Source organism: Colossoma macropomum, unplaced genomic scaffold (assembly GCF_904425465.1).
Source record: "Colossoma macropomum unplaced genomic scaffold, Colossoma_macropomum, whole genome shotgun sequence".
Lineage (NCBI taxonomy): Eukaryota > Metazoa > Chordata > Actinopteri > Characiformes > Serrasalmidae > Colossoma > Colossoma macropomum.
In genome coordinates this window covers 14,767,972-14,787,687 of record NW_023494810.1, presented here as the reverse complement: position 1 = coordinate 14,787,687, position 19,716 = coordinate 14,767,972, and the positions used below count along the sequence as shown (strand labels likewise).

General features: G+C 39.1%; 1 protein-coding gene across 2 annotated transcripts in view; it reads right to left on the bottom strand.

The window, feature by feature from the left end:
* LOC118799872 (nck-associated protein 5-like) overlaps nt 1-19,716 on the bottom strand; it is a 128,022-nt gene that overhangs the window by 26,364 nt on the left and 81,942 nt on the right. For both annotated transcript variants that reach the window (XM_036559951.1, XM_036559952.1), the window contains one exon: nt 10,562-10,654. In XM_036559951.1, coding sequence (XP_036415844.1) covers nt 10,562-10,654 — 93 coding nt within the window. The remainder of the gene's footprint in view (nt 1-10,561; nt 10,655-19,716) is intronic.

The window sequence follows — 19,716 nt, the reverse complement described above, 5'->3', positions numbered from 1 at the left end:
GGGCCCATATCCAACATTTTTCTTGCGATTTCTCTTTTCCGTCCGAGGTCCACTGGTGAGCCTTAATGTCCACACACACACCTTCTAAACCGCTTATCCTTCCAACAGAGTCTGGCTGCAGACATGCACTCTCAGCCAGATGCACTCTCAGCCCCAGTGACATCATGTGCACGTGAACTCTCTGCCACAATAGCAGAAACAGCCCAACGGCACGGTAACTTTTGGCTGCAGCTGCTTAGCGATATCATCACTTAATCCATTTTTCGTCCGTAACACAGCCAGAGAGGTACATTTAATGTACCCCCCTGTTGAAAAAAATCATGTTGAAATGTAATTCCTCAGAAAGTTAAGACGACGTTGTCTGACAACTTTCTAGGAGGTTGTGACGTTGATGAGACAGCAAAAGTAATCAGTACCATGTTGACCGTATGTTGTCACAATCTCCTAGAATCCTTAATAATTCTATTTTAATCAATATTACGGGTTTTGATAAGCGGTTCTAATCGCCTTCAGCATGGCTTTCATGAGTTTCAGTAGCCTTTTTGTTTTTTCTGCGAATAAACCCGACATTCATGTCTTATCGTTGTGGTAGGTTTTATTTTGAAAGTTTCCATATTTAATTACCTTATTATCAGTATGACAACATTAATATACATTCAGTGTAACTCTTGTTGCCCTTCAGTTCGTGGTTCACTGTTTTCCCTCATAAAACCGACAAAAACACTGTCGTGGCAGAACGTGCACTGACGTCAATAGGCTGGCGGCGCATGTAGGCTGAGAGTGCATATCTGCAGCCAGACCCCTCTCTATCCTTCTGGGTCACAGGGGGCTGCTCTAAGGCAGGAAGGCAGCCGGGAGTCGAGCCCAGGCCCTTCTTGCTGTGTGGCGACAGTGCTACACACTGCACCACCGTGCCACCCGCCTTAATGCCCAAACACTTAAACTTCATTCAATTTGGCTTGCCTATTTTCCAGCCTCTCTTTATTTCTTAGAAATAAACAGGCTGTTTTTGTGTTTTGATTGGCTATATTGCATTGTGCCTTTTTTTAAAAGCAGTCCAGGCTGAAACAGTATGGGTGGGGCTAAACTGCTGTTCATGAATGAGTGGGGTTAAAGTGCTGTAGGCTGAATGGGTGGGGCTAAACTGCTGTTCATGAATGAGTGGGGCTAAAGTGCTGTAGGCTGAATGGGTGGGGTTAAAGTGCTGTAGGCTGAATGGGTGGGGCTAAACTGCTGTAGGCTGAATGGGCGGGGCTAAACTGCTCTTCGCTGAATGGGTGGGGCTAAAGTGCGGTAGGCTGAATGGGCAGGGCTAAAGTGCTGTAGGCTGAATGGACGTTCTGAAACTTTAACAATGTTTATATCCTGAATCAAACCCTTTATTTAAAAAAACCTATAAAAAGTTTGCCATGATATGGAATGTAATGCTGTGGAATGTAATCCTGAGAATTTTAGTACTAACCATAGCACTGTTTGTGAAAGGATCTCAGTGGACATTTTCTAGATAATTTCAATAGAGCTGACCGTTTAGCTGTGCGGGCTCTCGCTCTCGGTTCTGATGCCAGAATGTCAGCATTTCATCCCACCTCCTCAGCGCTGCCAAACTTAACCCCTGATTATTCATCATTCATCGGGGGAAAGAGTGCATGAAATGGACTTCATTTCGCATGTATGCTTTCCCCCGCCTGCCGTAATCGGACGAATCTATCTAGCACCTACACTTCTCTGTCTGACCCTTTGTCCACCATAGGCTGCATAAACATGATGCATATATATGGGCTCATCATCTGTCTCAGGTGTGGAAAGGACCGAGTGCATCAGGAGGTCAAATTGCATCCAAAACGAGATCTTATACATAATAAAGCTCAGATCACCGCATGATAAGGCCTCAGTGTTGGTTTCGGCTCGGTTTATCATGAAGTTAATCCAGGCTTTATATACATAAATATACTGAATACTCACACATATTTATATTCAGTATACTTTTAAAACAGATGAATTTTCAAGGGTTCTTTAGTAAAGAAAATGGGTCTATACAGAACCATGAACACTCATCGTTTGCACGATTAAAGGGTTTGTTGAATAGTAAAGGTGTTCTTCACAGTGATGGAGAATGTGCTATAAATGGTTCTATGTAGAAACTTTTTGGCTTCTATATAGCACCAAAAAGGGTCTTTCTATTGTTACAACTTGCTTGACATTGTCACAGTAGAAGAACCATTTTTGGTGATATATAGAATTAATTTTAAAAAGTTTCTATACAGAACCATATGCAACATATTCTCCATCAATCTGAAGAACCATTTCACTACGCAAAGAACCATTAATCATGCATTGGGTTCTTTGAGTGTTCATGGTTCTACAAAAACCATTTTCATTACTAAAGAACCATGTTTTTTAAGACTGAAGGGGTGTAACGGTACACAGAAATCATGCTTTGGTCATTGCTTTTCACAATGCAGTTTAGTACAATCGAAAAAAGCAACAGAAACACCCAAATGCATAAGGCTAGATTTCTTTATATTTATTCTGAACAGACAGAGGTGCAAATTACAGTCTGTTCCACCTGGTGTCGTATAGCGCCCCCCCTGAGGAAGCTTTAGCTGCTACAGCCTGTAGTGGGTCATTTACACTTGACGGGAAAGTCACTAATGTTCACTAATCTGTGCGCTGGTAGTTTAACGTCAGCTGTAATTTTGTAGTTTGGAGCAGAAAACACAGAGAAATCTAAAAGTCCTGGCGCTGAATCTGCTCACAAGCGCAGAAACACTGCAGGCTGTGTAGAGGATCAGACTCACTTCACTCCTTTAATTTTCATGTTTTTAAAAGTCCTCTTTTTATTGACCTCGATAGCTGCTTCCTCACCTCTCGCTCACTGTTCACCTAAAACTCAGCCTCTCAGCTGATCAGGGGTCAGGAGTTATGATGCTGCTACAGTCTCAGGAATCTAATGCTCAGGAATCTAATGCACTTTACCAAATCTCTCTACGACAAACAATCCACTGCTGGCAGTCATTTCCACAAGTTTTACCATTGCATGAAAAAAAATAAACCCTTGTGCTGTTAATAGAATAATCTTTGACTCTCATGCTGCTCACATGGAGCACAGAGTGTACCGATGAAGTAAGAACCCGGTTTTTTGTTTGAACTGTGGGGCTGGCAACTTATGTTCTTAACTAGAACTAGGTTGGTCAGCTAGCTAACAGGCTAAAAGATAGCTAACAGCCTAAACAACTCCATCATTAACATCACAGGCTTGAACTAAAGCACATACAGTATGATTAACTGTACAATGCCTGTATGAAAGTCTAAAAATATCACTTGAATGGATTACACACATCCAATGTCTGTGTTTCAGACAGAAGTAGCGTATTTTGCACCGTTGTGGTTCAGGATCCAGTATTTAAATTCGTAAGTAGTGCACTATGTAGGGAGCATGGAGTTATCTGAGATTCAGCCCCAGCGTGGGAAGAGGGCACCACTGGATTGGTGCTGAATATGACTAGCGGTGGTAGTTTGGATTGGTAACCAAAAAGTGCTTTTAAAGCGTAGAATTCTGCATTAAACAGGGCTTAAGCAGTGTCATCATATGTTCATTGTTATAACAATAAGTTAAATAATTTATGAAATGACCACAATATACAGCGATGGGTGACCGAACGTTCTCGTCATTCGGCCATCCATGGCTGCCTGGCAATGATACCATACTGTAAAGGAACTACATTTCTTGGCGGAATACTTGTTTATGTCAATTATTATTAATAATAAATTATTTGCTGAAAATTTTTTAGTTTTATCATATTTTATGTTGGCCGCCATTTTTTTAAAAGCAATAAGCCACTTAGGGCTGTGCGTTACAGTGATTTTATCACAGGGAAGGGAGTTTTACTCTGCATCACGTCGTGTCTAAGAACACCCTTCCCCCATAATAAAATCACAGTAACCCTTAGCCTTATTGCAAAACTAAAATAATACAAAACATCACAAAGGATAAAGACAAAAAAAAACAATAAATAAGCAATAATAACAATAATAACAATAACAAGCAAATAAAACCTATGATCACAACTCATCAAAGATATAAAAGCATTTGGGCTGTGTCATAAGAGTGGTCATGGAACCAGAGGGTCTCATATGAAGGGAGGACTGATCTGAAGTTTAAGCGCTTGAGCAGCAAACACGTTTGCTCTCACTGAATGCTAAATTCTTCAGAAAGCCTCTCAGGACAGACAGCCAGACTGACAGACAGACAGACAGACGGACCCCAAATGACAGTGTAGCTCAGGGCTCAGAAACAGGCAGTATGAGTGTATATGTCTGTGTTTAGAAGGAAACACAAAAATCTATATTCAATTTGACACCTCTGTCCCCCCCCACCCCTGGACCCCCCGGACTCCCCGCCCCCCGCTCCTCACAGAGAAAAGCAATCAGTGGACGTTAGGACTGAAATGATTGGGTATGTGTGTCTCTCTCTCCTTTAAAGGACATTTGTCAGCAGGACACCACGGGTCCTCCTCAGGGCTGCCATACAGAGAGAGAGAGAGAGAGAGAGAGAGAGAGAGAGAGAGAGCAAGAGAGAGAGAGAGAGAGAGAGAGAGAGAGAGAGAGAGATACAATAAAGAGCGACAGAAATAACAACAGAGAGAGAGGTGAGAGAAAAGGAGAGAGAGAGGAAATAAAGAGAGAGAGTGTAAGAGAGCAAGAGACAGACAAGAGAGAGAGGGATGGGGAGAGAGAGAGAGAGAGGGAGAGGAGAGAGATGGGAAGAGAGGGAGAGAGAGAAAGAGAGAGAGAGAGAAAGAGCATGAGAGAGAGCTGAGGGGGATACTTTAGCTACTGAAGAGCAGTACAATTTCAACACGGGGGGGAAATGACAGTAAAAAAAAGGGACAAGTGATTAAAAATAAGTGTCTGTTGACTATCAACAGCTCAATCTTCAATCAGGCCGTCCCTCAGCGGAGGGAGATCTACAGCTCCACCGCTTGAGAATTCGATTAAGGAGCTCCGGAGGGCGCTGACCAGCCATCAGTACAACACACCGACCGCAGCTTTAGTTACGCTGTAATATAAACTCTGACGTTCACACTGCACACTGTGACCACACGGTCTGCTTTAATAACGGAGAGAATTTATCACAAACAGAGGGTTCTATACAGAACCATAAACACTCAAGGAACCATTTCATGAAATGCTTCTTCAGCTTGATGCAGAATGTGTTGTAAATGGCTCTATATAGCACCAAAAAGGGTTCTTCTATTGTTAAAAGCTTGACATAGTAACAATAGCAGACCTCTTTTTGGTGTTATATAGAATTGTTTTAAAAAAGGTTCTATATAGAACCATATACAACACATTCTTCCTCAGTATAAAGAAGCATTCCATGCAAACAACCATTTAAGCATGCAAAGTGTTCTTTGGTTCTATATAGAAACACTGTCTTTACTAAAGAACCCCCAAAAAATCTTCTTTAAGAGTGTGTAATATTTATCATCGCTGATCAAAGAAAAACAATTATTTCCAAATTGGTAACTTTACGGGAGAGGCCAAACATGGTCTTTACTTTCAATCTTTAATGTAAAGAGATTTTATTCCAAGCTATTTTGGAGCATTTCTGTTGGTCCGTTCATCATGAAATCTGTTTCTGTATCTTTGTGATAATCCAGCGCAGAAATACAGTTCAGACATTTCCTGAATCTGTAGAGTCGCCCTTTCCATTCCATCTTATCACGAGATTATACGTGACTCACATCCGAAGTTATGAGGCTATGAAGAGGGGCTGAGATATACGTCATCTGCCTCTCACCGTGTGGAACTGGTGGATTCGTGACCAATGGACACCCAAGAAACCAGTGAGGACTGACCCATCACAACGGAAACCCTTCATTCTTCATTCAGTCCACATCTGAGACACATGTGAAATGGCCTGCAGAGAGTTTACAGCTGCTAAAGTTGCTGCAGCACTTTTGGAAAGTAGTGATAAAGATAACAGAGGATTTGATACATATGAGTATCATGTTATATGAAGAGCCTTTAAAAGAGAATTTGAGAAGATATGCACAAATTGAATGATCTCAGACCACAGAGGGTTAACTGTAATTTGCTCCAATGAAAAAGTCAAAAGTCAACTTGAAAAAACTCATAAAAATGCTGAATCTTGTCTCTTATACTCTGAATTGATGAGAAAGAGAGGATATTCACTTTTCTCCATTCAAATGCAAAAGGCCGCCTGCCGAACTGGCCACACGCTGACGTCAGACGCTCCTCTACAAACCAATCAGTGTCCAGTACAGGAACTGCAACGTGGAACCAAAACTAACCGAAACAGATGTGCACTATGTAACCAAAACATGAACCTCAGTTTGGACTTCCAGGTGTGAAAATGCCCTCATATGTCATGAATCAAAACAAAAAATTTAAGCACTCAAGACAACAGACAATAAAATATCAAGCAAGGCATTAAAAGAAATGTAAGAGTGAAGCTGTAACTAAAAGATCTAAAGATAAAAAACAGCAATTAAAATAAGGCATTAAAAGAAATTAAAATAGCAGTTGCAGTTAACCAACCCTGAAACTCCAGGGGTGCCGGCGCCCCCTCAGGGAAACAATCTGTTTCTCTGTGTATATGACAATAAACTCTTATATCTTAAATCTTCAATCTCGAAGCATCATCTCAGCAACTCATGGCGAGGGCTTCAAAAGCGGCCCTGCGGCTACACTTAGCTCCAACAAGCATACATCATTTTCTCATATCTGTTGAGAAATCTGAACAAATTTACTTTCCTATGCATCATGTTCACACGGCTGGGCTAACGCTTCCTCTACTGCGGCTTCTTCCACTGCACACTGCAAATTAAAGCACCGTATAATTACGGTCATATATATATATATATATATATATATATATATATATATATATATGACTGTATTTCCTGCTCGATTCCTTAATTTCTATAACTGAGCACCAGATGTACAACATGTGACGCTGCACATGACACTTCACCTCTAATTATTTTCTGACTATTACAGTGAGAGCATATTGAGAGTTACAGCAGTGCTTTATTTTGTCTTCTATTCTAAGCAGATGACACGGTTTTCCAAGCCACACTGCCAATAAAGGACTCTCTTACTCTCACTTAAAGACAAAAACCTTTTTTTTAATGGTTAACTCCTTTTGGACGGTGGCTCATTATTATACATTTTACCATTTTTTAGCGCTGAGTATGGCAGCATATTCAGATTTTTTTTCAAACGCAAACTGCATTTTCCACTCGCATTTCCACTGTGAGTGCATTATTTAGGACATAATTTAAATTCAAATGCAAAATGTGTATTTGTGTTTGCATCTCTGTGTATAATGGCTAATAAACTTAATGTGGAAAAGCAAAGAGCTTCTGACGATTCATTTCCATTGTCTTAATGTTCTGACTGACATATTAAAAACAGAAAACTGCATTTTCTCACTGTGGCGTTCCAGCTCTGCCTAAATTAAAATGTATATACAATCCTGGGCCTGTATTACAAAAACATCTTAACTCTGAAATCTGATGTGTTTAGTCTCCATGATGACTTTAGGACAGACTGAATTTAGGACAGTAGCTATGACAGAATAACAGTTCCTAACTTTATAATCTTATCATTAACTCCAGATAAGAAACAGTATTACACAAACACTCTAACTAGACTAAATCTCCTAAATACTGTCCTAACTTCAGGATAAACCCCAACAGTGTCCTAACTCCTGTTTAAGTGTCCATTTCTATCGTTTTTAGGCAGCTGTGTCAGCAGCATAGTCCACTACTAGCATAATGACGCTACATTTATTTACACTGTAAAAAGCTGCTTTCACTTGAGATGTTTTCCTTTTCTAACTCTGCATTTTAAAAATCTCAGACACTGCAGACACAATCTCCACCGTCCCCTCTTATTACCTTCATGTGTTAATGTTGGTAAAATACTACAGAGATGGTGGTGAATAATGAGGAGACAGAGCTGAACGTGAGTCTGTTTATGAAGAGGAATAACATTAGCGCGCTCAGCTAAAGCGTTTGGGAAAAGGAGGCTGAAACTGGGGAGCGGCAATGCTCTGATAAACAGCAGGGGGCGCACTCACTGTATTCATAACTTAGTTTATCACACTTTAGTTTAGTTATCAAATTTTTACATCAGTAACAGTAGCTGCCTGTCTAACTAACACCACTATTTTGATTACATGTTTATGTTTCAGCTGTGTGAGTATGGTTGGTTGCTAGGAAACAGACATGACAGCTGATTGTCAACTTCGATCGAGTAGGTTAAGACTTCCTAACTGGAGATAAGATGTTGTAAGATAAAATTCCTAAATTAGGATCAGATTTGCTTCTATGAAAAACCTTATGTCAGCGAGGCTTCCTGTCAATCAAACACGGGGGGCAGAACATCTGGAGGGGCTTTTTTAGTGCATGTTTTAAGAGGAAGTGACGAGTCTAAATTTTGGCGGTTCTGGCAAAAAGCTAGATGCTTGTTTTCAATACAAAGCTAGCAACAGCAACCGCTGCTAGTGACAACGGAACAGTGATTTCAGTGTTTGAATATTACCTTAAATGGTTAACTGAGCACTTGACCTCTACCTATTAATATACTAAAACATGCTAATGAGTGTGACACTGACAGGTTTAGAGAATAAGTACTCAAATGGATCTTCATTCACATGTTTACTTTTGTATTCTACACCAGAATTCCAGAGTCAGATCACCTAATGGAAAACATTAATGCAATCATTCAAAATGACAAAACATCACTCCACACAGTTTTTAGTTTTACATTTTTGAAGTTTGCCCTGACATGTTCTAAATTACATCTTAAGTATGTACTGAACTGAACTAAACTGAGTATAAACACTAAGAATAATATTCCACTTTAAATCTGCGAGTTTCATGTTATAAATTCCCACAGCATGATAACAGGTTCATTTATTGAAGAGTGCACTGTTTATGTCAGGGCTTGATAACTTTCATCTTTCAGTTTTCAAAATAACTTTGGCAAACTTTTGGTTTTATGTAGTAAACACTCCTACATTTCTATCAACCTATGAATTATTAATTTCTGCTTGCAGTATTTGAAGAATCCTTTTCAGAGCCTTTTTTGACCTTGTGTTTTCTCAAAAGGGATTCAATATCTAGAGCATTATAAAGGTTAATCTGGAAATCTCATATTTTTTCCTTTAACAATTTTGCTATTTCTTTGTATTGTGCTTAAACAAAAAATAAACCATGGTGGATTCAGAGCATATCTGTAAATTGTATCTGCTAATGAGATACAACTGTTATTTAGGAAATAGGATGAAGGCCTGTTCTGAAAATGTAGGCCTACAAAGGGGACTTTAGTTGTGAAGCAATATATATATATATATATATATATATATATATATATATATATATATGTAGAGAGAGAGAGAGAGAGAGAGAGAAAGAGAGAGAGACAGAGGAATAGCATATACATGTTTTTTGCAACAATGAAATTTAGATTTTCATTTATCAAAATTAAAGCTGAAAGATTTGTCACAATGTGACAAGATAACATCCTTCACTAAATGTACTTGCTGTGGGAATTTATTAACATGAAACTAGATGATAAAATATGATTTAATTATTATAAGGGCTGTATTTATATCCTGATTGAACTAAAATTCTAGCTTGGTATTCTTTAACTAGTTAAATTCAATATATTAGATACTATTTAGAACCTAATGGGGCAATTTCTTTTTAAATTATAACTAAAAAAGTATTTGGAGTTTTTTGCATGGTTGTACCTGTAAATTATATCTGCTAATGAGACAAAACTGTCTTTATTTAGGAAACAGGATGAAAGTCTTTTCAGAAAATCTAGGCCTACAATGGAACTTTAGTTGTGAAGCGACATATATATATATCTCTTCAAAGCCTTGCCGCTCTCCACAGAGACATTTTAATCCAATACATCTGGTCTGATAACACGGCAAGAGTCAGAGATTAGTTTAGAGATCTGTGAGTCAGGAGGAAATAAACTCCTCCATTCTAGACTCTGTTACTTTGAGTCAGTGATTCATATAGATATGACTTGAGAGTGTTTCCTTTCAAATGACACCAAGATCATGACTGCAGACCAGAGTATGTGTGCACAGCGTCCCATTTTCTTTGTGTTAGGCAAGGCAGGTTTATTTGTACAGCACCTTTCATACACAGTGGCAATTTAAAGTGCCTTTTACAAACAGAAAAATAAAAGCGTTACATGATAATACAGCTTATAACACTCCTGAGATCCAGCACCTCAAAAAGTCTTTTGAAGGATTGTTACAAAAACATAAGAAGCACAAAAGAGGTAAGAAAAACAATAGTGATTATACTCGAGTCATTTCCAGCTCCCTGAGCGAGGAAGAGCGCCAAAACTTACCGCTTTCACTACTGAACAGCAGCCGCAACTGAATAACATCTTACTTCGAAGTAAAAGCCATCTCTAAACTGTTAATAGCCATTTCAGGCAAAAATGGGGCAAATGTTTTAAAAGGTTTAATGTTTAATTATTTAATATTTCCAAACTGTCTTACCTTGACCTTCCCCTGAGTACTGAATGTGGTCAGCTTTTCTGTGCCAATGACCAAGGCCTCTGAGCTGTGCTCTGGACAGGCTACCGGCGGTAGCTATATGGGGGAAAAAATAATTAAAATAAGTAAACAAAGATTTTCATTTATTTGCACAACAGGCACTCTGTTACAGAACAAAATATATGCTTAAATATATATAAAGACACCTGAATAGATTGTTTAGAACAATCTATTACGTAGAATAACAGCAATAAACATTATTTTTGCATAACATTAATAACAGTTACAGATTAGTTTGTTACACCAAAAGATATATTCAAATGTTTTTTATTGATTTTTCAATATTTATGCACAAACACTTCCAGGCAACTTCTAGACAAATTCTCCTGGCCCCTAAACCCCCCAACAGCAATCCTTGCATAAACATATTCTAAGACCTAGCTAAAGTCAAGAAAGAAAGGGGAGAAAAACAAAAGAGGGGAAAATAAGAAGGGGAAAAAAAAATTAAAGGATCTTTATGATATGTTTAATGAGTGAGAATGCTCAGTCTCAAAATGTGTCAAAAATGGTTGCCAGCATTTATAAAATCCTGGTTGAACCTCTGGTAATATGCTTCAAGTGTTCAAGTTTAAGATGTGCCATAACCTCTTCGATCCAGTTTTTATGGGATGGTGGCTCGGCCCTCTTCCACCTACAGAGGATCATACGCCTAGCCAGTAACGTGGAAAAGGCTATGACTTCTGACTGTTCTGAAGTTGCTTGGATATCTTCTGGAACTACCCCAAACAAAGCCGTAAGGGCATTAGGTTCGAAATGTGTGTTCCAAATATGTGAAAATGTATTAAAGATACCTAGCCAAAAATCCAGCAATTTTGGGCATGTCCGAAACATATGGCTTAAGGTGCCTGGGTCCCGCTTACACCTAAGACAAGTTGGGTCTCTATTTGGATATATTCTTGCCAATTTATTGCTGGATAGATGTAGTCTATGTAGACCTTAAATTGTAGTAGTCCATGTCTTATGCATATTGATGATGAATACACTAACTTCACAGCCAATTGCCAAGCTTCCTCTGGAATCTCCTCTCCCAATTCTTCTTCCCACTGCACCTTCATACCAGTCAAAGTGGGGGAAGCAACTCTTTGGATAATTTCATATAGTACAGATACCACCCCTCTGCCTAAAGGGTTTATGTTTAAGCATTCATCTACCCAGTTTCTCTAAAGAGTTGTCAAAGATGGTGAAAAATATTTTTTGATAAAACTGCGCACCTGAAGATATCTGAAGAAAGTAGACTGTGGGATACCAAGGTCTGATTTAAGCTGTTCAAATGAAACAAATATGTTGTTTTTAAACAGGTCTTTTATGCATCCCACACCTCTCCTGGCCCATATTTGAAATGCAGAGTCAATAAGCGATGGAGGAAACAGGGCATTTGCCATGATAGGAGAAGAGGGGAGGGCCTGTCTATTATTAAAATGCACCCTAAACTGAGACCAGATCTTCAGCGATCCACTTACCACTGGATTATTTATGAAAGGCCATCTGCTAATAGGTAATGGGGCACAGATGAGAGAAAGCAGTGATACTGGGTTACAGGAGTGCTGCTCCATCTTAGCTCATATTGGAAGTTCTCCTTCTAGTGAGTCTAGAGCCCAAAACCCCAGCTTATGAATATTAGCTGCCCAGTAATAGTACATATAATTTGGTAAGGCTAATCCCCCCTCCTCCTTCTGTCTTTCTAAGAATTCCTTCCTAATCCGAGGAAGGATCTTGTTCCAGATGAAACTGGAAGTAAATTTATTTAGCTCTTTAAAAAAAGCTTTAAGAATAAAGATTGGAATAGTTTGAAATAGGAATAGAAATCTTGGCATCACAGACATTTTTACGGCATTAATTTTTCGTGCAAGGGACAAAGGAAGGGCTGACCACCGTTCCATGTCTCGTTTAGCCTTCTCCAGTGCAAGTTTGAAATTGCTGTCAAACAGATTTTTATACGTGGCTGTTACTGAGACCCCTAAGTAGGTAAATTTATCCTTGGTTACTAAAAATGGGAAGTGATGGAATGACATCTGACGTGCTTTCTCATTGATGGGGAAGAGAAGGCTCTTACCCAAGTTTATTTTATATCCAGACACCCAAAGTTTGATATGATTTTCAGAGCAGCAGGTATAGATGTGTTTGGGTCTGATAGAAAAAGAAGGAGATCATCCGCGTATAACGATAGTTTATGCAGTTGCACACCCCTATTTATTCCAGCCAGGCTGATTACACCAAAAGATAACAACAATAATGTATTGTAAAAACATTATATAATACATCAGAAAATATCAGCCATACACACACTGACAATCTATTTTCAACCCTTTAGAAGCAACTCAACAATAAAAACTAATTTTCTATCAACAGCAAGACTGACGCAAAGTGCCTGTATGAGGCCCTCAAAGCTGCATTCAAAGTAAAAATAAGAAAACATCAGAAAGTTTTCACTCATTTATTTAGACATAGTTTACTATATTAACACCTCTGAAAACATATTCTCTTCATTTTACATGTGAAAACAAATGTATTTGCTGAATTTAACATATTTAACATAAAAACGGACTGTGCAAAAGTTTTGCACATTTTATATTTTTATGTTTTTTTTATGCTGAATGTGTTTAGTCAGTTTTCTAAGTGAAAATAAAAACTCTATGGCACTCTATTCCTACTTTAATTCTAATTTGATTAAAATGTAAAGTTTAATTCTTCTCTTTTAAAATCTACTGTTTTAATCATGTTTTAATGACTGCAGTGTATGAAAGGTGCTATATAAATAATCTTGCCTTTCAGAGAACAAGTTTTTTTTTGCAAATTTTAGTGCAAAGTGTCTGTTTATTTGGTGAGTTTATCATACTGGAAAAAACAAAACATAAACTAGCAGTGTTGCTGCTTAAGGGATTGTGGGAGCAGCAGTGGACTAAAGCAGGCAGTGAAAGAGAAAAAAAAGTTAAGAATTTCTGGAACTTCATTTGAATAATAAGCTAATTTTTCATGAAATGTTTTTCCCATGTGCCTTATCAAGATGTATCATCAATATATTCCAAATATTAGTGTTGTAGTACTTGAGTCCGGTTTTGGTCTCGAGACCAATAACAAGTGACCTCAGTCTCGACTCAGTCTTATTCTCGACCTAATTTAGACTCGGTGTTGGCCTGATCTCGGGGTAAGGCGGCCTCGGAAAGTGTTGTCAAGACCAGCCAATTCTGAAGCTTCTGTCTGAAGGGACGGGAAGGTGAAGTATTATCGAATATCAATAAAACCAGAATAAACAGAATTAGCAGAGCTTTCTCTGTGGACTAAACTCTCCGCTCTGCGCTGCTCTTCAGCTGCATCGCTGATACGCATGTGCAGACGCATTTCAATCTCTGTTTAAAAGGAATAATAACAAAGACAACTTGCTTTATTCTGTCACCTGTTGTGCTCGTATAACATGGTAAGTAATCGTTTCTTTCAGTTTTCCTATAGTCATAACTGTTAGTGAAAAAAGTTATTTATACAGTTCAGCTCCTCCCTCAGCTGTGTGAGACTAACAGGTGTTCTGACGGATTGTGCTGCCTTGTCGAAAAATGTCCTACTGTAGCACATATTTACAGGCCAAGCTCTACATAACACTGTAGGTAGGATATCTTGGTAGCTTTACCCATGTGTGGTGTTGGGGTCTGTGGGACCCATTTTCAATGTTTACTAAAAGAAAAAGTGATGCAATTTATTATTATTTCAACCTCAGATTCCTTGGCCTTTGCTCCTTTTCTATGAAGAACATATAAAAAAAACTTTAAACACCCCCTACACATTTATATTACACATGTGATGTTGGGGTGAACCCGAGGGGAGTAAAAGTGTGGAGGTGTTGTGTCTCTTCACTCTGTTCTCCTCCTACATGGCCTGCTGTTAGTTTGTGTGTGTCTGTGTGTGTGTGTGTTTGTATATGTGTGTGTGAGGGTGGACAACATGGACAGGCTGCTGACTGGCTACAGCTGCTTAAGGAGAACTGGCTACTTTTGATATTTTAAACATCTGGTATTTTTACATAAATTGTTATGGCTGAATTGATTTTAAAAAAAAAAACAATAATGCGGTGGGTCCACCAGACCAACGAGTAACAAAAACACGAACAACACACAAGGGTTAAATCACACGAAGCAAAAGACAGCTTCTTATTCGCCAGCTTTTTGTTTGAATTACCCGTTCCACCTTAAATCATGCAGCAGTTCCATTCTGGTGTCTCAGGCCACTGACGCACTCAGGCACTATTTAAGGTCTCAAACACTGCCAAGGGACGCAAGTGACGGCGGGAGGAGGACAGCAGCTGCCAGAGAGGGAATGACAACAATGACGGGCACGAGAGGCGCGAAGGCGGAATGCGAGTCCCGAACTCCGCCGTCTGGTCCCCGCCCCTGCTCCACAGCTAGGCCGCCTGGGTCGAACATCAGGTGTAGCAAAGCAGCCTCACTGTGAAACAGGAGGTGTCCCTCCGGAGTGTTCGGGCCCTGCCTTCCTGCCGGCTCTCGTGGCCGTCATCGGGGCCTTGGGGACGGGCTCATGCCATAAGTGTATTCACTATTCAGCCCTGATAGAGGAAGTGTTAATTTATTTTCACTCAGAAAATCAACTTAACATGTAGAACATTTTGCATGTGACTGTCATGCAAATTAGGACAAAATGCAACAGATGTCCACAAACACTTGCACATTCCGCCGACCGGTTCACACATCCAAATCGGATCTGACCATTACATATTCTATTCACCCGCTCCCTTAAGTCCTCCCAAAACAGAGAGAAATTACATTAGCCTGATACGATAGTCTCTTTCAGGCCAATCTCTACTTGAAGTAATTAGATTGCGGGTTGGAAGATAGCATCAGATTTCCCTATGCTTATTACATTCCCCACAAAGACAGAGCTGGTGGGAGGGAGCGGAGGGGCCAGCTGCCTCTACGAGAGAAGAAGAGTCTTTTATCCTCGGCAAAAAAAGGCACTCAGAAAGAGAGCGAGTGACGGGGAGATTGAGTGGGTGCAGAGGCTTCTGGGACAGTTTCAATCTCGTAGCGCATTAATAGAACGTGCCATTTTCCCCTTGCGGCAATTACAGCCCAAATTTGTTTACATTAAAAGCTTTGCTGCTAGATTCTTCTTCTTTCGCCCTCTTTCTCACAATAACTCAACAACAGAGCTGACAGGGGAAGAGGGAGGAACGCTGGCGGCGGGAGGAGAAATCGGAGGGAAAGAGGAGGAATAACAGAAGGAGCTGGAAGGAAAACCATCCCAGTTTGCACGTCGGCTTCTTCCCTGCTCTGTTTCCGAGACAGAGAGAGGAGGATAAAAATGCATGAAAGGAGGGGGAGAGGGGAGAGATAGCATTGTCTGAGACGAAGGGCAGGAGTGCAGTGCCCTCTGAGACGCACTTCAAAGACTTCAGCACAAAGAGCCGGGTCACTGCGCGCCATATCAAAGGCACACGAGCTGTAATAATCTACTATAAAACTCTCTATTTTGAGGGTTTTCGCAAAAGGTGCACCACAGAGCCTGGACATCATCAAAGACTCTCCGTTACTCGTTTCCTTTAGGATTTACAAGCAATCCAACTGAAACTCCTTACAGAACAAAATCTGTTTGAATGTATGAATGTATCTGCTTTTTTAATTGCAGTCCACATCTGCAAACCTTTTAATTATGAAATTAGCAACATTATAAATAATATACTCTCTTAAAAAATTCTTCAAGGGTTCTTTAGCATGGTGAAATGGTTTTTCAGATCGATGGAGAATGTGTTGAACCAAAAAGGGTTCTGCTACTGTTACAATGTTAAGCTTGTACAAGACAAGAAACACATTCTCCATCAATCTGAAGAAACATTTCACCATGCAAGGAACCATTTAAGCACACGGATGGTTCCTTGAGTGTTCTACACAGAACCACAGTCTTTATTAAAGAACTCCTGAAGAACCATCTTTGTACTAAATTACATTACACCATCACAGCACATCATAAAATATACATGAATGACTTTAATTGATAAATTGATGATTTTTCATTTTTCCTCTATTAAAACATACAATTTGAACTGTTTCTAACCAATATATCAAATTAAATATCTTATATGAAATGAATAATAATAAATAAACTGCTACATCTATATGTCAGTATATGAAATGAACACATTTTTTTCACTTTTCTATGCGAAGCATCTTTGTTAGGTGTCATAGCCTAACATAACACAGTAAAGTGCTTCCTAAAAGACTTTATCACTGTCAAAGTCACAGTGCTGGTGATTGACATGCTGTGATTTGCCCAACTTTCTGCTGCTGATTATTCTGTTTCTCTCATAAGACGGACGAGAGTGGAATATTTAATCAGCTGACAGTTAAAAGTTGGTCTGCTGTCATATAAATTTTGAGTAAAGTCATAACATCATTAGCTACACTTACATATACATGAACACAACAGCCTTTATTCCAGTTCTTATTCAGATCAAGAAACCAGACCGAACTGAGATGTTGGCCCATTTCCTTGTGTTTATTCTCTCTTTGTTTCTTTTTGTTTGGTCAGTTTTAGTCATGTTTATTTATGGGTTAGTTAGCATGTGGGTTTGTTATTTTTGGCTTCGCACCCTGATGATTTACTGCTGCCACAAAGACAATAAACAATCTATTTGGCTTGATTTCAGTAATTGTTCCGGTCTAAAACAGCCAAAAGAGTCAGGAAAAAAAGAAAACTACACTGAGGCTAAATAAAATATATAATTTTCAGTATCTATTGTTTCCACTAGGACTAAGAAATATGACAATATATATCGTTATTGTGATAAATTAACATAAAACAGTATGCTTTTCTAAACATATTGTGTATATCATCAGTTCTTGTAGACACTGACCAACTGCATGTTTCATCAGCAAAATTAGTCCCGTTTAACTGGATTTAGTGCCAAATATTGAATAAAAATGACTGTGTTTACAGTTTTTGATAGTATTTTTTACAATGTAGCTCTACTGGTTCTTTTTCTCAGTTTAATTGATTAGATGTCTGATAACATAAATATTATGACATCATGTATCGTGAAAATTTCTTGAAGTATCACAATATTATATTTCTGCCATATCGTCCTCTAGTTTCCACTCTTTACCTTTATTACAGCTTCCATTATTTTCAGGAGACTCACTTTCAGTTTCTCACAGAAATCTGCAGACACACCTCCAAAGTTCAGTCTTAGAAGTTGGTTGATCATTTTCTGAAGTAATCCAAACACATTCAGCGATGTTGAGGTCTGGACTCTGGGGTGCTCCATTGTTCTGAGAACACCAGCAGCGTCTTTGTTTGATGAAGAACGGTACATGATTCAGTATTCTTTTCATTTATTTTATCCAATTTTAATCTGTTATTTATTACGTTTTTTTTATGTTTATTTTTCAATTTTAATGTTTTTTTCTCATTTAGCTAATTATTTACAATTAAATGAACTATTATGATCATTGTTATTACTTTTTTTAGCATTTGATATATTTTTATAATCTAATTTTTCAGTCCCTGATTTTCATACTGGCTCAGTTACACTGTAAATAAGGGGTCACCACCCTCAATGTACTCTGAGCTTATACAAAGGTTGATTGATTGATTGATATATTGTGCAATCTAGGCCCATATTCAAAACAGCTTTTTTTCAGTTGTAGCAGCACTGCAGTACTACAAACTGCAAGAAGGTTCTAGAGTCTGTTGAACTGATGAAGGAAATAGGCACCTTTCAAACATACAGCCAAACTATATAGACAAAAGTACTGGAACGCACTGAATTCAGGTGTTTCATTCAGTCTCATTGCCACAGGTGTATAAGTGCAGTCTGCCTGTACAAACGTTAGTGAAAGAATGGGCTGTTCTAAAGAGCTCACTGAATTTGAGTGTGGTACTATAATAAGATATCACCATTACAACAAGTCAGTTTATGAAATTTCTTCCCTATTCCATGATCAGCTGTTAGTGGTATTACTGAAAAGTTGAAGCATTTAGGAACTCAGCCACGAAGTGCCAGACCATGTGTAAAGCACCATGTCAATGGACTCTAGAGTAATGGAACATATTCTGTGGAGTGATAATTCACGCTTCTCTATCTGGCAGTCTGATGAATGAGTCTGGGTTTGGTGAATGCCAGGAGAACGTTACCTGCCTGACTGCATTGTGCCAACTATAAAGTTCAGTGGAGCAGGGATAATGCTATGGGGTTGTTTTTCAGGGTTTGGCCTAGACCCCTTAGTTCCAGTGAAGGGAAATCTTTATGCTCGGTATAACAAGAGATTTTGGACAATTGTACGCTTCCAACTTTGTTGGAACAGTTTGGGGAGGAACCTTTTCTGTTCCAGCATGACTGAGCCCAAAGCACAAAGCAGGTCCATAAAGGCATGACTGGGTGAGTTTGGGGTGGAAGAATTTGACTGGCCCTCACAGAGCCCTGACCTCAAACCCAATAACAGCTTTAGGATGAACTAGAACGGAAATTGTGAGCCAGACCCTCTCATCCAACATCAGTGTCTGACCTCACAAATGCTCTTCTGGATGAATGGGCAAAAATTCCCCCAGACACTCCAAAATCTTGTAGAAAGCCTCCCAGAGGAGTGGAAGCTGTTGTAGCTACAAAGAGGGGACCGACTCCATACTAATGCCCATGGGTTTTGAATGGGACATCATAAAAGCTCCTGTAGGTGTAATGTGTAGGCGTCCCAATACTTTTGTCCATACTCTGTCTATATAAAGTTGACTTAATTTGCAAGGGATAGAAAGACATCTGCAGGTTATATAACTTTATTACTGGAATAAATAAATGTGGACTCTTTGCTTCACCAAAGTGACACGTGTAAGCAGTGTAGGTCTGCTGAGCGCGCTGCATCACTTCTGGTGTCAAAGTCACTGATAGTCTTATATCTGTGTACTTATAAAGATGAAAGGGCTGGTCAGCAGCGCTAAATATTCACTGGTTCACAAGAGATCCTGGACTCTGTGCAAAATCTTTAGCTTCTGAAAAGGACAGATAGCTGTTTAGTGTTCGGCAACATTTCAGTAGGCGTACCGCTTTCAAAACTTAAGAAAAGGAACAAAAATGGTCTACATATTCATACAAATTCTGCTTC